This window comes from Pelmatolapia mariae, linkage group LG13 (genome assembly GCF_036321145.2).
Source record: "Pelmatolapia mariae isolate MD_Pm_ZW linkage group LG13, Pm_UMD_F_2, whole genome shotgun sequence".
NCBI lineage: Eukaryota > Metazoa > Chordata > Actinopteri > Cichliformes > Cichlidae > Pelmatolapia > Pelmatolapia mariae.
The window spans coordinates 18,392,084-18,414,892 of NC_086238.1; the positions used below are offsets into that span (position 1 = coordinate 18,392,084).

Consider the following 22,809-nt stretch of genomic DNA (forward strand, 5'->3'; position numbering starts at 1 on the left):
CAGATGGATGGGTTTCGGTGCATCAGAGCAACAAGAGGTGTGATGTTGGGTAGTGATGCTTGTCCCCAGACGTTGAATTTGAGTGAAAATAGAGTAATAGACTAAAGCGATATTCTGTCATTTGAGGCTTAATTTTAGCCTCCAAGTCGTTTTGCTGGTGTCTTGTGTTAAAACTTTCTGTATTGATTTCTTTTGCTCACTGTAAAGTCACTTGTGACTATAGCACAGAGCTGTGATGAAAAAGATCGCCTGTGATCCAAACTTCGACCTGGGATCAGTAACAAAAATATGCTTTTTGATTATCTACATTTTAAATACTTTTCTTGCGTTTTGTACCAAACTTCCTCCACCTAGCATTCAAAGAAGGTTAAAGAAATACTATAATATAAATGCACTCTTCACTCTCTCCTGGTATTAGTGATGTTTGCTGCACCGTTTAGGGTAACAGTCAATCGTCCTTCAGGTGCTCTTCAAGTCAGATTTCGGTAACATAGTCAAATAGACAAGGCACAGTGAGGTGGGGTTCTCCGCTGGCCTCTGGCTGTGTTGTCTGTTGAGTTGGAGGCAGGGGAGCGTGTGTGCTCTCACGCTCCTGCGGCCTGCGATGAGGCGGCCGTCTGAAGGAGAGATTGTACGAACGCCGATACGAGCCCAGCCTCTTCCACACCTTCAGCTGGGGCTCGCTAGACGTCCTCCTTCTACGAGTCAAACTCTCCCCCGGCCCGCAGCTCGCCTCAGAGTCCCCGTCCTGTTCAGAGGGCCGGCACACTGCCAGGAAGGCTGCAAACCCTGCCAGCAGCAGCGACAGCCCCAGCACCACCATGATGGTGAATTCTGGGTCGTGGATGTCTGAAGAATAAGATGGGGGCTGTCGAATGGTGGCAGAGGTGGCAGTGGTGGTGGTGGTGAGGGTGGACAGGGTGATGTTTTCTGTGTTAGAAGTAAAGGTGACGTTGGAGCCTGGATCAGTGGTGTTCATATTGTCTCGGTTCTGGAAGGAGAAAGCTATATTAGTCAGGATGTTTCAGAGATTGTGTGAGTGTTGGTTTTAGTCTATTTGGCTAATTCTGGTGTGTGTGTGTGTGTGTGTGTGTGTGTGTGTGTGTGTACGGGTTCGTACTATCCTGGCGGGGACCAAAATCTGACTTTTACTATCCTGGTGGGGACTTTCTGCACCGTGGGGACCAAAATCCAGGTCCCCTCGGGGTTGAAAGCAATTTTCACACTCAAAATGCGGTTTTACTGTCAGGGTTACAATTAGGTTATGGTTAGGTTTAGGGTAAGGGTTAGGGTTAGGCATTCATTTTTAATGGTTAGGGTTAGGGTAAGGGGCTAGGGAAAGCATTATGTCAATGGGATGTCCCCACGAGGATAGCAAACCAGACATGTGTGTGTGTGTGTGTGTGTGTGTGTGTGTGTGTGTGTGTGTGTGTGGTCAGCCTCCATCAAAGTGCCATAACAGCTCTCTTGACATGCTTGCGTTTCGCATCTCTAGCCAAGCCTAACTTTGCTGACTAGGTTTATTTTAGGCCTATTCTCATGTTTTTGCTTAATTAGGCTCATACACTCAAGAGCTCATTATACACAATGACACACATGCACAAATATGCATAGAAACGCCTGCACGCACAGCCAGATGCAGAGACTGTTTGGCATTTGCAGCAATTATGTAGCTATTAAATCAAGGACTACAAAACAGCCAATGCTTGACAGGCTTTCCTCAATGTAAAACAAATTGGGTTTATTAAATTGCCCTCTTGTAAAATGCAAGGAACCCACCTCTTCTACCCCAGTCTCCAATTACCCACCCCCGTCCCTCCCTCCCATCTTCAGCATAGTAACATTTGTAAATGTCATCGTCCTTAATTCAGTGGAGACAAAGCATGGCTTATCGGTTTAAGGGAAACACATTGGGACGTGAAATTATTTTTAAGACCAAATGCCAGGAAAGCTGTGAAAAGGCCAGTGGAGCAGGATGGCTCGTTAGAGAGTCAGTTCATTAGTCAGCGCCTCCAAGCACATACGCCGCACTCGCATACAATGCACACACACACACACACACAAACACACGGCTATTCAAACACAAACTTTCTTTCTCACCCACACATATTGTAGCTTGCACATATTCGTGATTAGACGCGCTGTTCTTAAGCTCGGCAGCCTGGCTCTAAGGTGCTCTCCCTCTGTTTCTCCCCACATTGTTGCTCCTCCAGATCTGACTACTCAGCTAGTTTTGAAACCAACAAAACTTTTTTCTAGCACGCTTTGTTTGTCAGATTCACATTTGCAAATTTAACTGACTGTGCACGCAATTTCTCTAATAATTAATTTCTAGTAGAAACAAAATGAATTCTAGCAATATAACATCTCCAGTGTTTCAATAATTTATCGTTGTGGTAAGTTCTTGGCAATTAATATTGACGCTGAAATCCCTTGAAAATATATACTCACGCTGACACTTTGGAGACTTTAAAGCAGAACTTTGCTTCGTTCCAGTAGTTGAGGTCAGATCTGTTTTGTAGATCCACACTTTGTAACTGCACGCTCTTGTTTTTCCCCCCTCAAACTACGGCTTTTCCCAGAAACAGAGGGGGAAACGCTGGGGAGGAAGAGGGGAACGGGGTTGAAAAGGGGGTAAAGTCTCAGGAACAGCATCACAGAAGTAATACGTCTCAGCTGCTTTAATGACAAGGAGCCAAAGACAATAAAATATTTTGTCAGTCACACAGAGACTTAGTATTTAAAAAAAAGCTGTGTGTCTACACCACACGATTGCACTTCCAACATCTGGCTCCGCAATGTAGTCTAGCACTTTCATGCACCCCCTTTTATGGACCAAGTGGTGCATTCCGCTGTGTAGTGCCCTATTCATCACTCACCAATCTGACCCCCAGCCACTTTTTTTCCTCCCGTCTCCCCCTCCCCTCACCTCCTCTTTCTCCTCTCCTCTCTACATCTCTTTATAAAACTAATGAGACTGAAGTTGGGCCCCTCTTCACAGAGGGAGTGAGAGCGAGCAAAGGAGGACACACAGGGCAAGACAGAGACCGCGAGAGTGTGGGTCTCACTATATGTGTGCACCTGACTGCACATGTAAATGTGCTTGAATGAGCGTTTCTTCTGTGTGCAGTTAAGTCTGCACTTTGCAGGTACCTCCACAGATTTTGACACATTCACAGAGAAGCGAGGTGTGACATAAAGTCGGCCTCATCCAGTGCCGGCGACAATGCGCCTCTCTGGATTCAGAAAGTCAGTCGTATGACATGGCCCATTCACCAGCAGCCCAATATGTTTCACTGTTTATCTGTGTACGCTGTGGAGTCATGCTGTCTGTGCTGGGATTGGCTTTTTTTGGGTGTTTCTGGCCATCTGCCTGTAACACAGAGAGAGAGAGTTTATTGCTGCCAAGCTACGAAGAGGTTGTTGTGGCAACAAGACACTGGGCACCCGGCAATGTGTGGTGCATGGGATGGTATACAGATTTCTCCCTCTGCCTTGACAATTATTAAAAATGCATATGAAATGTTCTGTCTATCATTGGAGAAAGAGACTAGAAAAACTGAAATGCTCAAACCTTGTGGTAACCAACTCCAACTGTTTAAGTCTGTCATGATTTTAGTTTTGAACAATGATAGCTCTCACATGAAGTTGCAATAATTGCCATTAGACTATGACTTTTTTTTTAAAAGCGTGCCATTGCCAATTTTAAAGCAAAAACAACTGCAGAGCTGTTTCCTTTCCCGGAGCTGGTTTGCTTTTCCATGTGATTTAGCATTTGATAAGTTCAGTGATCCTGTGCAGATGTTTTAAGAAAATGCAGATGTCTTTTTTTTTGTTTTTTCATTTTTGGTCTGTAAAGGTTCAAGCTACAGATGCAGACCAGGGAGCGAATGGGAGAGTCCTATACAGGATCCTCACTGGTAAGCGTCGCAGTCCTTTAGAAAACCTTTGCATGTGGTCATCCTGTTCACTGATTGAATATCTACAAGGCTAAACACAGTCCTAAAATATGTGATGGCAGCTTTGTGAAGATACGTTCTTTAGAAAAATGTAGACATAGCAAAATTCTCAGGGTTCACTGATTTGATCATTCCTCTTGGTTCCTCTGCTTTAGCTTTACTCAGTGTGTATGAGTCAGGTCTTGCAAAAGAGTCAAAGTACCAGTGATGACGGGCTCTTTAAACAAGTTGAATTTGCCGTGTCAGCAAATGAAATGACCCTAGGTTAAATGTGCATTTTTGTTCAGGTCTCTTGGCTTTGTCTCACCTTCCCTTGCTTTTGCTGTCTCTCTGTCTGTGCGCTCGTGTTTGTGATGCATGCAGGGAACAGCAACAATCTGTTCAGTATAGACAGAGACACCGGACTGGTGACAAGAGGCCTCAGGGCTCTGGACAGAGAAACCAGCAGCTCCCATATGTTGGAAGTGGAGGCGTACAACAGTGATGAGGGCAGCATGAGGAGCTCTGTGAGGGTGAGAAGCAGAGAAACCACATCTGATGAAAAATATATTTTATGTGCATTATAATCAATTTTGTGTGGAGGTGAAATTATTGTCTTTTATGTAGCTGTTCAATATATTTATTTAGGAAATATGAACCGTCTCCTCCTCAGGTGATCATATACGTAGACGATGCCAATGATGAGGTGCCGGTGTTTACCCAGCAACAGTACAACCGTCTGGGCCTGAGAGAGACCGCTGGCATCGGCACCTCTGTGATTGTGGTGCGTGCCACTGACCGTGATACCGGTAAGTCCGGTTTCAAATATGGCAAGAAAAAGGAATGTTTGATTCCAAATCTTTTTAATAACCATTCAGCATCAGGTTTTCTCCATCTAACACCAAATGGAAATACATATTTAGCTTTGCCATTTAGCATAGCTTGTGCCTTTGATCATCAGCTTGCAGATCAATAAACCTAACACTAGTGGGTGCCTCCACAAAGAGGACAAACCAACCTCTTCTTTATTTTTTTTTCTCTGGTTTTGTAACTATGGTGTGCACAAAACATCGCAATTGGCATTTAAATCACTACTTCTGCTCCATGGCACAAACTTCCTCTTATTCACTTCCTGTCGGGTAAAGTGTTGCTTAGGCAGCTTCTGACGCATCTTGTGCCGTGACATACATTTTCCAAAACATTAGATCAGGATCAGGCCTGAAACCGAAATAAACATCATATAGCCAAAAGAGCAGCGTTGACAATTGTGATTAATAAAAAACAGACTTGAGGAAAAAGGTTGCATTTTGTAACTATAGCTTCACCAAAACAATGTTACAAACTTTTAAAGTTGTTATTCTTAGTAACAGTAGGTGGGGGAAAAAAACACCTTTTTATTATAAGTTGTTTTTCTTTTAAATGACACCTTTTTCCTTGCTGTTCAGGTGATGGTGGAGCCGTTGCCTACGCCCTTGTATCCGGCTCAGACCGCAAGTTTGAGGTGGACGTAAGCACCGGCCTGGTTACCACTGTGGACTACCTGGACTACGAGACCAAGACCTCCTACCTCATGAACGTCTCAGCCACCGACCAAGCTCCGCCGTTCCACCGCGGCTTCTGCACCGTATACGTCACGCTACTTAATGAGCTGGATGAGGCCGTGGCCTTCTTCTCCGCTGGTTACGAGGCTTCGCTTCGTGAGAACATCGCCACGGGCACAGAGGTGGTCCAGGTGCAGGCGCAGTCTGCCGACAACTTGAACCAGCTGAAGTACCGTTTCGACCCCGACACGTCGCCCGCAGCTCTGGCCCTCTTCAAGATAGACAGCGTCACGGTGAGGGAGAGGTGGAAGAAAGGTCACTGATGATTTGATCACAATGTGCATGCCTTGTTTTCGTGTGTGTGCACTTCAAAGGCTGCGCCTACCTTCCTTCAAATATGCTTCATCCATTAACCACAATGCGACTCAGTAACACCTCGTCCCCGGTGATTTAGGCTAACACTCGTGTTGCTGTATGAGTGTAAGCTGATCAAAGTGCTTTAGGTGCTTTGAAGTCATTTGATTCCTTTGATAGATGAGAAATGGGGATTCCTTTGTTGATTTGTGTGATACTTGTTAATTTTCTTCTGTTTTCGTCGCTGTCACACTGGGACTTACATCTTGTATGGACTGTATGACGGTTACGGTATCTGCTGATGCGTGTCTGTGTGTTGTTTCAGGGCCGCATCACAGTGACAGGCCTGCTGGACAGAGAAAAGGGTGACATGTACACGCTGACTGTTGTCGCTGATGATGGAGGACCCAAAAAGGACTCCACTGTGGTACGCCCCTTTGTTGTGAATGGTGTTGTTTCGGGCATACCCCTCCTATTATTGTGCCTTGTGGATTTATTACTTCATGTACTTGTGTCTATTCTGGCGCAGAAAGCTTAATGGCCTTCCTCTTTTATTAATTGCATCCCTCATTGGAACTGCAGAAGGTAAGACTTTACGTTCTTTTTATGGTGCCCTGAATGTTAAGTACAACAGTAAATGCGTTTGCTGTGTAACGTGATCAGTATGTTTTGTTTGCCCGGGTTTATTTAATGTTCAAGGTAAGTATTACTTTGCAAATCTGGAATTTAACCTCCATTCGATCGTACCTCTGTACAGGTGTCCATCACCATTCTGGATGAGAATGACAACAGTCCAGAGTTTGACATCACATCTGATATTTCACGCGCCATCCCAGAAAACACACCCAAGGGTACAAAGGTGGCAGTAGTTCTGGGAAGGGACAGAGATGCTGGTTTAAATGGACTGGTGAGGGGTTTTTTAAAACAGCAGAAAATAATGAAAGATCTTCTGTGTGTGGCACTTAATATCATATCTTTTACTTTACGTTTTACTGCACTTAACAGCTGACAAAGAGCAAAAAAGATGTTGCTTCCAAAAATATGGTGCTTTATTTTTTCACTTCTTAGTTCCTAACACATCCTGAATCAAGCAAGCGTGCTTTCCCGGCATCTCAAAAGTGAATGTGACATTTATAACTTGTGTTTCACTTATTTTAGGTTGTGTATCTCTTAATCTGGCACGTGTACTACAAATATTCACTTCCTCAGACTGCAATACAAGAAGTCAAATTAAGCTTATTTCAGTTTCACATCGGCTCACTTAGATTTTGGCATCTCAATGGCCAACTTAAGCTGCCAGCGTCACATTTTCCTTTTTTGCTACTACCTACTGTGCAGGTTGTGGACTCTCACTTCTTATTTCTTCATTTACTTTCTTAATGTGAAAGAAAAGCTATTAAAAATACCCACACTCTCATTTTTGGTTGCAGTAAGTAGAAGTAATCATCTGACATTCGGTCAGTGACTGTCTGCCCCCATTTTTCTTTCACTCATTCTGACTTGTTGCTCTTTGCCAGGTCAATTTCACTCTGGTGGCAGGCAACATGGAAGATGTGTTCATGATCAAGACTGTGAACAACACTTACGGAGAGGTTTATGTCAATGCTCCTCTGGACAGGGAGTCTGTAGACCGCTATCTACTGAAGGTCAGATTACTATAGTTACTGTAGGACAGTTTTTACCTGTGTCTCTTTCACATTCTACACTTACACCTCATCCCTGATTCAGCACAACAATGAACTAATTACTTGTCATACTTTTAACCAACGCAAACGCATTTTACATGTTGGGCCACACACATAACTCCCCTTTCTGTCACTGTTTAGGAAGTTTAATTAGATATTAAAATCCCTGAAACGTCTCAGTATATAAAAAAGAAGTGCAATTTCAACATTGTGTCTTGGTCAGTATGACGCATTGAGGTTAAATTCTAAGAAGCGTGTAAAATTACAGAGGAAGTTCTGGTAACTTATTGCTCAGACTGTCCTGTAATTATAAAACATAAAGTTCTTATTAATTTGAAGAAAAATCTCTGTAGTAGATTATGAAAAAACATCTTTAACTGTTTAACCGTTAAAGAGTTAATTAATTACGTTGGTTAGGATGAATGGCAAATGGCAATCTTTAGTACAAAAAGTTCAGAAAATACAGTTTAAAGTCCAAGATCTTACTTCACATTTTCCAAAGCCATCCAATGGCCGGATTGGAGTGTTTGCTGGGCCGATTCTGGCCCCCAGGCCTTATGTTTGATGCTTTTAATTTAAAACCAAATAGACATTTTTTTGACACTATTGTTCTGTAGAGACAAAAGGAACAAGTGTTTTTCATTTACTCGTCATGTTTTAATATTATTGATGTTAATGAAAACAGATTTTAATACAGTATTCAAAGTGCATGCATTTCATTTATTTATCCTCTGTGGGGTTTAATGCCAGGTATCAAAATGCATGCTGAGACTTGTGTTCTAGTAACTATCGGTTCACACGTATTGTTTTAGGTCCGTGCCACTGACAATGGCTCACCTCCCAGACACACGGACCACTCACTCACTATCAACATACTGGATGTTAATGATAATGCGCCTGTTGTTGAGAGCCAGAGGGGCTACAACGTCAGCGTGAGTGAGGTAGGGTTGCACTCAACACACGATCTAAGCTAAGCAAGCCAGTGATGTCAGTGTATACAGAAATATTTAAGTATTCAGCTGTTAAGTTTTATTATAGTCTACCACAGATGATGCATAATTTAGCAAGGCTTCTTTTTTGATGTATTTTGCAGAACGTTGGAGGAGGTACATCAGTCCTCCGTGTGATGGCAACAGACCGGGACATCGGTCCCAATGCCATGCTGTTTTACTACCTCACTGCTGGAAACCAGGACCTGACCTTCCGCATGGACCGAGTGACCGGAGAGATGGTGACGCGTCCAGCCCCTCCCGATCGAGAGCGCCAGGCCGAGTACCGACTAACGGTCACCGTAGAAGATGACGGCACGCCACCTCTGTCGGTAGGGCACAGCAGTAAGCATGGCATTACAACAGTGCTGCAAACATATCTTATTAATATCAATTCCAACCATTTTTTTCTTTGGCTACTCTCAGATCACTGAGAGTATTGAATCGGAATTCATCAGGAGGATAAATAACTGACCATTTTTTGTGTTTGTAAGTGTACATGCATGAGGTAGACATGAATAGTTCTGTCTCTATGGGCCACATTTACTAACACGTAGCGCCGCCGCAATCTGGGTTGTGACGTAAATAGTACTGCCAGACGCCACAGCTCAGTGGATGAAAAGAATGTGTTATTTTTGGCACTTGATATTAAAGTAAACTCACTGCATCTGTGTTGGGAAAACAAAACAGGCACCTATGAGCGCTATTTGGGAATTTGCAATTTACCCCATTTTTTAAATTGGACTCATGTGTTGGCCCGACGACCTATTCAGGGTGTACCCTCCCTCTTGCCCCTATGATACCTAGCATAGGCTCCAGCAGTATGCAGACAGATGGGTTATTTTCAGTGTACTAATAATGGATATAAGCTCTCAAATAACACATGTAAGTGTTATATTTAAGAAATAGATGTTAAAATAATAACTGGGAAATATACTTAAATGTAATTTCAAGGTGAGTTTCAGGACAAATGATGATGATGAGTAAAGTTGAATAATGCTGGTGCCCAGAAAGAGGTCATTAAGAGGATTCAGCATCTTATACATAACTCTGTTTTGATCTTACTCACACTCTTGTCCGAGACACGGGTTCTGTTGAGGTCTGCTAAATGCTTTCTTATCTGCTTGACCTAATTAAGGCACAAATATGGCAAATATAAAATACAGGAAGACAAATATAGTGGTTTCTTGATATTCTCTTTAAGTTAAATGGCTTTCATTTTGTCAAAACGAAAGCCACAATTCACATTTCTTCTTTTCCTCTTTGTGTGCTTAGACAGAAGGAATAATGTACAGTACTGTATGAGTCACAAAGGCATCCACTGCTATGTAACTTGTACTTGAGTTTTGTGCTATAAATTTACTTGTCTAACATGGTTGAACACCTATAATAATGCACATTTTTTTAATGCATTGTATAAATAGTCAATGTAAAGCTGCAGAAAAAGCTGGGAAGAGAACAATGGCCATCACCAGGGATTTTCACTTATCAGTCATCTAGCTCTGTCTTTTCTCATGAAACAAGATGCTAAGCTTGTTTTATCATTTTCTCTCCTCAATGCCGGTCTCCCTCTGGTGTGCACCATCTTAGAAGCACACAAGTGGAACAACCTTGTTCTATCTGTGATGGCTCCCCAGACAGAAGTGCAGTATGTCCTTGTAATTTTATAGTTTTGGAGACCTGCCATTTGAAAGGAACAACTGAGAGACACAAGGCTTTAAAGTGCCACTTTATTATAAAAGCCACTAATAGCAGGAACAATATATAGAACAAACATGCTATTTACAAGCTTTTTTGTATTGCGCTCATGTCAACATGCACTCACGCACTCAGTCCAGATTACACAGACACACATAAGCAGGCATAATGGAAAACACAAGCGTTTAAACACAAAAAACAATCATTAACTCTTAGAAAATAAAAACATCTTTACATAATACCCTGAACTGTACACCTGCTACACATCATTCTAGAGAGGATTTTCTCCAAGCACCTCCTGTACACCTCAGTGTGAAAAAACCCCACCAGTGGTTTTACAGTCACACTAAATAATATCAAAAATGCTGTCATATATACTTTCGCCCTTCTTCTCTTAAGCCAAGTTGTGTTCACTGATCTTAGGTTAACATTTTAAAGCTTTTTCCCCGCACTTTCACTTGAAATATTTGATATTTATCAAAAAGCCCCATTGCACACGTACAAATAAATGAATACTACAATATATTTTACCACAGTCAAAAAAAAAAAAGAATTCATAAAAGATTTACTTCCACTGCAGTGATTAAACTGTTTTAAGGTTTTTGTTGTTGTTCTTTATTTAATAAAAATCTAACTACATTCAAGAGTAAAAAACAATAAACATTTTGTTTCGAATTATTGAACTGTACACGAGCACAAGCAAGAACATTTTTTCTAAATGCTTTTTCTAAATTCTTCCTGGAATTTTCAGCACTTTCTGAGAATATTTAAGGCCACTGTGAAGGGCTGCATTTCTGAAAGCACAGGAAGGAAAGACTGTATTTAAAGCAACAGAGCTTACGCATAGCTGAGGTAGCAAGGAAGAAATAGAAAACATGGCAAGTTCAAGTTAAAACAGAGGAACAGCATAATGCCTGTAAAAGCAAAAACTGTTCTTTTTTTGTACAAGACCTTTGGCACATCTCTGATGATTGAGAGTTCGCTGGTGCAGACGGCTTATATAAAATGACTAAAGGGAGAAAAGGGCGTTAAGTCGTCCTCACACCAGTTGTTCGGTTTTTAAAAAAAAAAAACATGAAGAAGAAACAAAAAAAAAACAACACTGTTTGCTTCCTGGAGATGTAACCTTCCTGCCTTCTTGTGTAAAGGTTACAACATCAACAAGTTAAAAAGTAGTCCTGTGTGGGGTCTTTTACATAGGATTGTTTCTTTGACAGCTTGTGCATTTAGCAAATACATAAAGACAGATTTACAATAAGTCTTCGGTTGGCCCCCTTACAGTTACAAAGAAACCACAAGAGTAACACAGGAAATTTACAGAAATCATTGTGAGTTCTTTATGGTTTGACTTGCCCTAAACAACATGCCACCCCTGCACATTTTTTATAGCATAGATCTTTGGTTGGTGTGCTTGCTGACATATAGAAACCGCAATACTGACACAAAGTCTACAGACAGTCACGCAAAGTGAGTTATTTAGAGCTGGAATCAAAAACATGCCAACACTATTACAAGCAGTGTGTTTCATCCAAACGAGGTACCTGATGCTAATTAATGGTTTGCAAGCCATCGCCAGTGTTTGGATGTAAAATGAAGCACAACAAGTCGTCACGAGCCAAAGTTCACTTTTTGCCTGCAGTTGTTGTTGCAGGTGGAAGTAGTTTATGAATCAAAGAAATGCAGCCTTCTTTTTTCCCTCCTTGGGTCCAGACAATGTACAGACTAAAATCCGGGGTTATTCTGAGATGGCTCATAAGGAGAACATCAGTCTGAAGGCAGAGAGAAGAGGAAGATAGTTGCGGGGCTGTTTCCAGACCAGCAGTTTGAGTGATGATTGAGGTTCAGCTCCTCTTTAAACCTACAGGAACTCTGGAGACTCAGGGATGGCAGCTGCAAGCAAAGACAGTGCATGTCGGTGAGAGCACAGAAATCATTGTAGGTATCACTATCCACCTACACAAACACACAATTCTTTTCTTTTCCTTTTTTTGTTATGTGGAAAATTAGATATGGGGGTGTTCGAACATGCAAATGTGCACTTCCTGCCTCAAACATACCCGATCTTTCAAAAGTCAAATGAAAAAATTGAAAGAATTTCCTTTTCTTTACTTTTTTTTTCCATAACTCCCACCTCTCAGAGTACTACAGACACGCATGGAGACTGATCAGTTCCACAGAACTACTCGTGTTTCTGAAAACTCATTAAAAAGCAGAACAACAAGGACTTGGGTCTGGGTTGCGACATGCTAGCGATAACAGGGAAGTGCTGCTTGTTGAATTCCGCAAAGTTTAAGGTCAGCAAGTTGGAAAAAAATGAAGAAGAAAGCTAAAGTGTGGCCTCCATCCACGTAACATGAAACCTTGAAGTTGTGTATTTCGACATAACATCTGTGGATCACTGAAGGAAATGAGCTCCGGCATGGAAAATCCTCCTTGACAAATGTCAAAGATATTGTTTTTTATGTCGAACATATGAAGGTTTTATCAATAATTTTGACTTTTCTTTGCAGACGGGAAACATAGAGATCACACCAAGAAATGGAAAAGGTGTCCAGCTCCCCAGTAAAAGAATAATGTTTGATTGAAGAGGCGAAAACTGCAGCATATGGCACAATTTTACCTTATGTTTATGTTTCTCATTTCTGTTTGAGCTTCAGGAAGGCTTGTCCATATATTCACCTATTACAGTGTTGAAACCTTTATGGGTTGCTTAAGGCTGTATATTCAGTAAGTTTTACCCTCTTCCCATGCACATCTCAAACCATGCTATAAGGAAATGGGGGCAATCCGCCTCAGTATGCCTGGAATGTCTGCACAGGTGTCCCAGGAATCGGCAGAAAAACACTAAGGATTGAACCCCTTAACCATGACTAATGTTTCAATATTATTTCAAGTTGAGTCAAAAGGAACAACTGAAGGAGCCATTAGTGCTCAATGAGAGTGCTGATGGGTGGAGAATGACTTGTGAGAAGAATTAAGAAGAGGACAGTGTAAGGCGGTGGTTTCGTGTGTGTGTGTAGGTGTGTGTGTGTGTGTGTGTGGGGGGGGGGGGGGGGGGGGGGGGGTTGATTAAAATCTCCTACACAATATGTTTTCAGAGTCATGCAAGACTGTTTTTGAGTGTGCAGCTATGCACTACAAATTCGCAAGCATCTTTCCACCAACACTTCCACCAAACGCAGGATGTTTCAGCAAAAGCACAGAAAGAACTAGTGGTTCTTGATTGCATCAGTCTTTTACCAGACTGAGTGCACATTTTGATATAGGTGTCTTGCAAAACCCTTGTGTGCAATGCAGTTACACGCATATACCGGTACTTTTTCATTTTTGTTTTTTTAAGAGGTTTTTTTTTGAGTGTGAAATAAATGTGAACAAAGTGATTTGCATTCATTCACAACAATAGGAATATCGTAACAACAGATAAAACGCACTAAGCCATGTAAATGACCTCTAAAAGTGAGATGACTTGCACTGCCTTTTTGGGGTTTGATGTTTACCAGTGGAAGGTCCCTTATGTCAGCTACTCAGTCTCAGCATGAATATTGTATGAGTACAAGTTGTGAGGCAGGGTGTGGGGGGAGGCAGGGTGTGTGTGTGTGGGGGGGGGGGGGGGGGGTCCTACCTTCTGCTGGGAAGAATACGTCGCCATGTGCTGGAGGAGAAAGGGGTGTTCCCGGTTCGGACAACAGGTGGCGACCTGTCTCGGATGACTGCCTGGTCATGATCTGAGAAACAGTGCGGGTCTTTGTTTCTGGTGATCCCCCTCGAAACACTGGGTTTTCATGGCCCAGAGTTCCACTGAACACACACACATACATGAAGAAGAAGCATGATTACAAGTGAGAAACTTTCAATATGACCCAGTAAACTGTTTCAAAACTTTCCTAGAGACATGCAAGAGTTTCATGTTTGTCACTTTGGATTTAATAAGGGCTTTTCTGTAATGACAATTTAACACTACACTTAAATGATTAGCAGTAGGATTTGCATCATGTCAAAAGAAAAAAATGTATACATGGCATACATGGTTTTAACTAGTTTATTTTAATGAGGCTAGTGGGTTTAATCTAGCTATTGTGTCACAAGTGTTGTGGCCACCATGTTCACAGTCTATTATTCTAAAGAGCAGCTGTGTTTTGAAGCTGGTCGCTGAGATCAGCTGCCTGTGGGAAACCTTACCTGTCCATCCTCACTAGCTCTTGTCCACCTGGGAGAGAGGAAATAGGAAATGGGCCATTGTAAATGAATTGAAACAAAGCGGAACACTACAAAAAGACTATGAATGTGCTTCCTACTGTGTGAAATACAGTTAATCGAGCTCACTGACAGGAAACGTGTCAGAACAAACACTATGGGAAGGCCAGCGTGAGAGACTTATGTGGCCCAAAGGTGGAAATTAAGTGTGAGTGTGTGTGTAGCTGTTTGTGCACATCAGTAATACGTACGTCTTCCTGACAGTGAATTCTCCCTCTGTTTGTACACGAGCACTAGAATAAGAGGCAGGGACAGCAGAGCCACGATGCAAGCTGTTATAGCCAAGGCCACTGGCACAGAGCCTAGGGAAGCAACAGACAGGCTGTGAGTTGAATAACATCATGAAATAACTGCCTCAGACATTTATTGGTTGAAGGTCTGAATAATGTGTCATACTTGCAGTTGGTGTGGGATCCCAGACAGTGCAATTCTGAAATCCTTTCCTCGCTGGAAAGAGATAAATAAATCGGTTCTCACTCGTGTCAAAACAGTTTCACTGTTCAGCACATGCGCAACATCACCTCCTGAGCTTCTTGCAAAATATATTGATTAGTGGCATTTCTGGGCATATCCAGTATAACCTTACTGCACATTAACAGCGTTTGACATACTTACGCGGTATAACTTGTAGAATAACATGGTTCCAGGCTTTCTGCACCAAGCCATGTTTATGCGCCCCGCTTAGTTCTACAATCACACAGCAGTAGCGGCCCTGGTCCGAAGGTTTCACATTCTCTAGAATCAACCAGTGGTTGTGCTCCATGTGATTCATCTTCACTCCTGGTGGCAATGGATTGTTATGGTCTGAGTGGCTGAATGAAAAATTCCTTGGGCCCATTCCTGGATGACAGTGCTGGTCACTGTGGGCTGTGAAGAGCCAAGTGCTCTTCGCAATATCCTTGGGGGAATCCAGGGTACCTTTCTGGACACACGTCATGTTGACTGTTGCACCTTCAGGACAGGTGTAGTACAGGTGGGGAGCAGAAGCAATCAGCGTGGTATGGGGCTGGGCGTGGTGTGTCTCACCTTTGGCTAGAGAGAAAAGACAAAAGCAATGGAAGAATGTAGGTAACGCAGATAACTTCCTTTCAGATGGTACCTCCTCCTTTCTACGTATCCATAGAAATGTTTCAGTTTAGGGATGCTAATGTTAGGGTGTCGCTACTGAAAGAGGCGGGACAGTGAAACTTGTGGCCAGCTTTTAATAGGATCACACCAACTACAACAGTGATGCAAATCAGTTCTCAGATCATTTGCATCTTCACTGTGTGTACTCATGGGTGAGACTGTGCCATATTGATTTATTTCTGTTTGCTTATTTAATAATACTTCAATGTAGTATAAATATGATTATTTATTAAAATTGGGATAAAGTGTAGGTGTAGAGTATAGTGTAAGAAAGTGGCTGTGAGTGTGAGTCAATCTAAGGGTACAGGTATGTATAGTATAGTTGAATGTATGTATAGATGTATAACTGCATATGTTTTAAGTATGCATATCAGTGTGGAGTGCGTCACTGACGGATCATTTGCTGGTATAACTTTGGAACGAGAAGACAGGAAGGAGAAGTAGGATCATATAAGTTTACACTTCTTCATTCTAATAAAGCAAAAAAAAAAATGAGTCTTTTATTTGCTGATGTTTTACATATTGTTTTTTTTTTTTTTTATTTTGTCTCAACAACTCCCATACAGCTCAAAGTACTCAAAGCAACATTTCTGGTTGTTCCTACTACAGACTTACTAAACTAAGTGTCCAGCACTATATTTCACCATAATGACACACACAAGAGTCACAAGGTCAAAGCAATAATAGCCATTCTTGTTATTATTCTGCTCGGTTCAGATCACACAAATTCCCTATAGCTATCTATTACAGATGACCCAGAAAAACCAGAGGAAAAAAGGAAGTACAAATATAAGTCACATCTGGTTTGGCAGCGGGCCTTTCCAGGGTCCAAACTGCCAGGAAAAAATTACATAACGAAAAATTTTAAAAAAGCAAAGGATAAAACCCTACAGTGACATTTTGATAATAACATGTTTTGAGCAATTTGAAATTAATGTAGAAAATAAATGGCAGGTCTGCTGAAATTAGTTGCACACCTAAAAGTTGCGCTGAGTTGAGTTCCTGCCAGGTCCAGTGAGTCATTGCACAAGTAACCACAGTAAAAGCAGTAATTTTATCACCTGCCAAACTTAACGTGGACTTTAGTGGCACGCTTCTGCATGCTTCCTGGGTTTTTGTGCAAAGTTTGCTTCCTATTTTGTACATTTAAACTGTGGTTAAAAACCATGCATAGTTTGCTGTCTTGAAAAATATACAAATGTCCTGAGGGAGTTAAATCGCTTGTTCCTCTTTGTGAGCTACAGAAATATACGCAGGAACTTCTTCATCTCTTAAAATGGGGATAGTATAAAAAAAATCCCACTGAAGTTCTGTTTATTAGCTTTAAATATCATCTTGCTGTTTGGTATTAATACACAGCAATTGTTGTGTATCGATATGTGTATTAATATCTCAAAGGATCGTACGCTCAAAGATCTTCTGCACACACTCATGTACATTCAGGAAACCGACTGCACAGCTGTGAGCCCGTTCTCAGCTTATTGCATAAACCTTTCTCCCTCTCTCACTCTCTGCCTTCAACCACATCCTGTTGTGAATTCTTCAGTGTTGCAGTGGAATGCATGAATAGATAAACATAAATTGTGTGCTTTCAATGATTATTGCATTGCAAAAACACAACAAAATTAGCTCATCCTCAGGCTAGGCAGTGTGACGCCACTCTCTGAACCTCACCTTAAAGCAGGCACATGATCTGGAAACACACCCTACATGACCCCTCGCTATGTTGTAAAAGAGCAGCGTAAAAAGGCTGTTATTCTCTAGTTTTGTCAACGGACACAGATCATTATTTTGTAATGATCGACCTTTGTAACAGATGATTATAGAATGCTTACTGCTGCAAAAGTGACAGGAAGGCTGCATGCACGGGTGCGTGTGTGGGTGGACTGCAGAGAAAGAAGAGTATGCCCACGTATGTGTACCTTTTATAATGACACCATGGCAAAATTTTACAGTAAATGTGTATGTGTGTGTGTGTGTGTCCGTATGTCTGTTTGGGAGAGTCAGGGTGGAGTCTCAGTCAATGCCAGAATTTGAGGAGTGGACTTCCTTCCTGAGTTATCCCAGCACATAAACACTTCCACTCCCCGTTTCTTCCTCATTATTCCACGAAGCCAAACTTCAGATGTTGCAAACTTCGTGATTCTTTATGTGATAAAAACCTCAAGCAGGTTGGACCACTACCCACAATGCCAGTAATTATAGCGTTGGAGATGACAGTCCCTGCTGATTTATGCTCACTATTAATGTTGGGGATTAACCTGTAAGTCAGAGTCTTGATTAAACTATTTAAATGTGTATAAAATGCCAGTCATTATTTCCTAGCACATCTTTACTGTATTTGTCTAAACAACTATTTAAAAAAACCCTAAAGATCAGCTTTCCTACAATGTGAGGCAATATATTAACCAGTTTACACATTACTTACACAATTACTTGATCATTCAAACAGTGGGGGATTAACTTTGTTGTGCCTGCCTTATTACAGCCATATCCCAAACTTTAAAAACTTTGGTCCTAACTCTTTGTGTTCGCACAGATTCATTTTAACTTGTTCTGCTGACCTGCTTGTTGCGGTGCGTTCTCTATTAATAGTTTTCTTAGAGAGCCACTGCTTCATTTAAAGTCTTTTCCCCTGCTAGTTATGGAAAAAAATAAGCTGACAAGCTTCATCAAAGAAAGAAAAGTAATTTAAAAGCTCCCATGTTTTATTAGTTCAGTTTTTATGTTGTTCTATGTAGCTGTATAATTTAGATAGTTCATCTCATTCATCAACATTTTTACTTAAATCTCCAAAGTAACTACCCATGTTTTTGTGAACCACTGAAAGCACTTCCACATGCGTCTAAGCCTGCAGAAACTTTGGCTTTGAATATGATTAGAGTAGATTTAACTACTTGCTGGCTCTTACTGGCAGTGCTACTTATTTGTAAGGGGAAGCTGCACCGTGCAAACAAGCCAGAATTCATAAGCACACAAGTGTTTTTGTCTAAATATTAACAGAATCAGCTGCTGTTAAATACAGCAGAACAGTTGATCACCTTTCCTCTTTCATTGGCTGGCACATTTGTTTGCACAGTATGTGTGCATCCTGTGTGTGTGTGTGTGTGTGTGTGTGTGTGTGTGTGTGTGTGTGTGTGTGTGTGTGTGTGTGTGTGTGTGTGTGTGTGTGTGTGTGTGTGTGTGTGTGTAACACAATGTTAGGTCGATGCCATAATTCTGTGTTCGGGGCTGAACTCTACTGGAGCCATTGTGTGTTAGGAAAAGCAATAGGAAGACCTGGGATGGTGATTAAAGTGAAACTTTTATCCCCCCACTGTTCATGGCTTCCTAGTGGGACAATAGGAGAGGAAGCCCTTTGCCTCTCCTGTTTCACACCCACCCTACCTTCCTCTTCTCCTAATTTCATTTTGACAGCTCTTTAAGCTTTCTGTAGACCTATTTCACAGAAGTGATGCATATCTAAGGCGAGAGTAAAAACAGCATTTTTTTCGGTAAATATAGCTAAATGTTAACTAATTGCTGGGGGAACAGCTTGGAAGAGCTAATGTGCATATACATTTCTTACCGACAACGCTGTGATCTTTAAATAGGTATTCAAAGGAAATGAATATGATTTCTTTTAGCACGCCAAGTGGGTGGCGTTTGCAGTGTCGGCACTACCTGAGCTGTCTTGATGTGGTTTCCAAACCAACAAGCTATGCCATGTGTCTGGAACAGTCTGATTTTCTTTTGCATGTATACAACAGACGTGTTTTTGGCTCAATTATACATATAAGTTTCCTCCTCTGATCTCTGTTCTCAGAATCCTGATAGCCCCCGAGGGCCCAGAAACAGGCCCTCCTTTGTATTAAGGCAGAATGCCACCTGTTTAGGACATGTTGCCACTGACAGCTTTCTTTCATTGAGACATGGATGATAGTCTGTGCTGATTAAACATATATTAACCCTGCTAAAATTTCCCCACCTTTGACGTCTTGAATAACCCTGTGGTGAGTCTGCACAGTGATATTACCTCATGGTACAGAAGCTGCTGAACCCTTCAGATAAATCTGGTTTTCTCAAACTGCATTAATCCTCTACTTGCAAGTGTTGTTTCCCAACACATATCCCGCCCTTTTCACGCCCACTGTAATGGTAATGATGATCAAACCCATTACAGGGTGTTAGTGAAAGCAGCAGGAGACGAGCTCCTCTCTAAAGAGAGCTTCAGTTAAAGCCCCTGGCATGAAATGGCAAACAGATGCACCTTTTCAGCAACAGGAAGCCTTTTAAATATGTTGCTCTACACTCTACATTGTCACAAAAGGAAGTGGTTATGGGTCACAGCTGCAGGTCAACGTTTAGGGATTTACATTTTCTTATAATAATCTGATGTGCCCCTTGGTACTTTGTAAACTAAATTTGTGGCAACATTTTCCAAAATAACGTGTGCGCTTTGTGTGTTTAATTTGTCTTCCTCTTTTTTTCCTTCTTGACATAATAAATGGCATGTAAACGGTTGTGTAATGACAGCTTTGTGAGAAGTTTTACAACACGATTGCACGATTATTTCCTCACTTTAAAAATGAAGGTGGCCTCTCATTTCAGATGTGGAAATGAGCAGACGTGGGCCTTTCTGTCTTTTCAAAAATGGTAAAAATCCAGGGATTACATCATTTTTAAAAACTGACTTCATTATTATAAACTAACTTCCTCTTTTTACTTTGACCTTGCCTTCCTGTTTTTCACTACATCGTCCAGTGTTAAACTGTTTCTGGCACAGTTAAATGTCTTCATATCTCAGGTCGCATTAGGTTGAAAGCAGAGTCAAGGTTCCACCAACAGTGGTCATCACTGTGTCCTCGAGCTGTTCAGAGAAACGCCCTTGCGAGAGAAAACCCCTTGCTAGCAGCATGAAGGCCACTGCTTTTGGTGACTCATATTATGATTTTACTACAAATGCACAGACCTTTCAAAATCTGATGACCAGAAAAATTTCAAGCCGAAGACGGGGCCTCCCCATCTTCAGCTTACTGCTGCATAGGTAAAGATTTGCCCATCTGGGACATGTGACCAAGCACAATCCCTGCCACAACACGAGCAGAAAAGGAGGCAGAGAAAGAATGAGTAATTTTGTTTTTACTCACTGGTTGGAAAATTGGCACCGTTTGGTTCCAGTTATTTTTTATGGGGAAGACACCCACTGCTGGCAGTGGCAAAAACAGCTGTTTTCATCATAAGCTGAAAGGAAGGAAACGTCCCAACAAGGAAGACATAACAGGACTGAAAGGAGGAAACTGTCTTTAAACGATACGGATTTCATTGTGCTGCATAAACAATTCAGAAACATATCAAATGGTATATCTGAGTCACTGAATGCTTTGGCTTTATACATGAATCCCCGCAAGCAACTGCTCTAGAAACGCTTTGATTTGTATAGAGTTCGCTTAAAGTTTAAGTAAAACATTACATTCGCCTTTGGGTGAGCTTATTTAAATCCTAAAGGCGAAAGCTGATAACCTCTCCCGAGTTTTTAAGCGGCGTTTGAAGTGAAGGACCCTACACCCCGGAGGCGACAGCTGCATCTCTTCTCTCCTCCGCCGTCAGTTGCCTAAACTTCAGGCAATCCCAAAGTCCCTTTTATAAAATAAATAAATGAAGTGTGGGTCCATTCAGCTCCCAGCTGAATCCCCAATAAATTCCAAGAAAACAGAAACCTACGGACGTCTTAAAAAGATAAACTATGTGCAGTTCTTGCGCTGCACGGCACAAGGAAGTCTTTTCCTCAACTTCTTTCAGAGGATCAACTTCTTGCGTTTTTGCAGGCGCCTCTTTTCGTGTCCGCTGCATTTATTTTACAAGTTGTTTTGAAACTTGGGGGGGGGGGGGGGGGGGGGGGCTTCTGATCTCGTCAAGCTCAAAGTCGCTGACTTTAAGGTGGATTTACACTCCACTGGGCTGCATCCATGGCGGGGGGTTTAAACAGCTCCACGCCAGATGTTCTGTCTCAAAACAGCAACAAACCAACTCAGTAAAAACTTAGAGACACGCGAGATAAAATAACGGGCTTACAGGGTCGCTGCGTTCAAGTGCATGTGGTAAAAAGCTAAAAGAGGTTAAAATACCAAAGTCAGAGTGCGCAGAGGGTTTACTGTGATGTCGGTCTCTACGTCTACAGTCATTGGTACAGACACGTAAGACACAGCAAGCTGGCTGTTTTGTCCATCTAGATGCTTCATATATATATATATATATATATATATATATATATATATATATATATATATATATATATACATATATATATATATATATATATATATCAGTGTGTGACAGCTGACCTTTCTAAAACAGAAAATCCATCTGTGACTCCAGTCAATTAGCCGCTCACTAAACAACACAACTGACAAGTTCATACACGCCCGGATCAGCCAGTTAAGCGAGTCTTAAAAGGATGGACGTGTGTGCTTACCTCCAGCTATGCAAAGCAAAAGCGACCAAAACACGAACTTCTTTCCCCAGACTGATGAGCGACGGAGTGAGACCCATTCCATGGCTGTCCGGATAAAAAACATTTGGCTTTCAACTAGATCTACAAGTAGCCTTTGTTCAACTTTTTCCCATTCAGTCTAAAACTAGGCGACTTGTCTGAACTTTACTCCAGAACAGTTGGGGAGGTTTATCGTCCCTTGTCTCTCCAGCTTCTCTGAGTTGTGAAGCAGCGTGACAGTCCCTTATTCGCTCCTCCTCATTGTTTCCATTTCTCTCTCTCTCGCTCTCAGTGACCCACCCACTATCCTTTCTCGCAAAAAGAGCCTCACAGATACTAGTTTTTTTTAACGCTAATATTGATATAAATGTTTAGGGATTTAAAAAAATATGTATATATTTATTTTTGCGTTCCTATCTGTTAGACTTACATTAAAAGAGTTTGAGCTGTTTTCAGTGGTGCAAAGTTTAAAATGTTGCATCATCACATTTTTGGGGGCAGCCTGCAGGCTTTTACATCTGCATACTGTAATCGCACCAAAGTATTACCTTATCAGCTCGCTCAGTCATTGTTTATCAGCTTTCACACGATAGTTAGCAAATGACCATCAAGACACATGTTGACTCGACATGTGTTGCACATAGTGTTGAGGGTGCTGGAGTCTTTTGGTGGAAAAAACCAAACCCTAATTATGTGATTAAACTGTTTCTAAATGAGCTTGTTCTGTTAACGGACATTTTCAGACTGGTG

The 22,809-nt window shown here is 41.6% G+C and overlaps 3 protein-coding genes across 4 annotated transcripts in view; 1 reads left to right on the forward strand and 2 right to left on the reverse strand.

Annotated features, from left to right (window-relative positions):
* Positions 1-22,809, forward strand: part of cdh23 (cadherin-related 23) — a 179,881-nt gene that overhangs the window by 138,987 nt on the left and 18,085 nt on the right. Inside the window, exons 28-37 of one of the 2 annotated variants that reach the window (XM_063491091.1) lie at positions 3,860-3,920; positions 4,323-4,471; positions 4,612-4,747; positions 5,384-5,772; positions 6,159-6,260; positions 6,416-6,418; positions 6,591-6,740; positions 7,351-7,479; positions 8,331-8,459; positions 8,612-8,839. In XM_063491091.1, the coding sequence (XP_063347161.1) occupies positions 3,860-3,920; positions 4,323-4,471; positions 4,612-4,747; positions 5,384-5,772; positions 6,159-6,260; positions 6,416-6,418; positions 6,591-6,740; positions 7,351-7,479; positions 8,331-8,459; positions 8,612-8,839 (1,476 nt within the window). Of the gene's footprint in view, positions 1-3,859; positions 3,921-4,322; positions 4,472-4,611; positions 4,748-5,383; positions 5,773-6,158; positions 6,261-6,415; positions 6,419-6,590; positions 6,741-7,350; positions 7,480-8,330; positions 8,460-8,611; positions 8,840-22,809 lie in introns of those variants that run through there. The other variant, XM_063491089.1, reaches the window with a different exon arrangement.
* Positions 476-2,554, reverse strand: LOC134639733 (uncharacterized protein C10orf105-like). Its single transcript, XM_063491108.1, has 2 exons — positions 2,452-2,554; positions 476-991 (listed from the first exon to the last, which is right to left on the reverse strand). Exon 2 carries the CDS (start codon positions 977-979, stop codon positions 476-478), a length of 504 nt encoding a protein of 167 aa, XP_063347178.1. The 5' UTR covers positions 980-991; positions 2,452-2,554.
* vsir (V-set immunoregulatory receptor) lies at positions 10,224-22,263 on the reverse strand. The gene is made up of 7 exons (XM_063491348.1): positions 22,042-22,263; positions 15,075-15,491; positions 14,856-14,906; positions 14,651-14,761; positions 14,385-14,412; positions 13,828-14,003; positions 10,224-12,095 (listed from the first exon to the last, which is right to left on the reverse strand). The coding sequence occupies exons 1-7, from the start codon at positions 22,142-22,144 to the stop codon at positions 12,064-12,066; spliced, it is 918 nt and encodes a 305-aa protein (XP_063347418.1). The 5' UTR covers positions 22,145-22,263; the 3' UTR covers positions 10,224-12,063.

Coding starts and splice junctions, on each gene's coding strand:
- LOC134639733 (XM_063491108.1), bottom strand. CDS start 979: ATGAACACCACTGATCCAGGCTCCAACGTCACCTTTACTTCTAACACA.
- vsir (XM_063491348.1), bottom strand. CDS start 22,144: ATGTTTTTTATCCGGACAGCCATGGAATGGGTCTCACTCCGTCGCTCA. Junction 14,907..15,074: donor TATTCTACAAGTTATACCGC/GTAAGTATGTCA, acceptor ATCTCTTTCCAG/CGAGGAAAGGATTTCAGAAT. Junction 12,096..13,827: donor CGTATTCTTCCCAGCAGAAG/GTAGGACCCCCC, acceptor CTTTGCTTGCAG/CTGCCATCCCTGAGTCTCCA.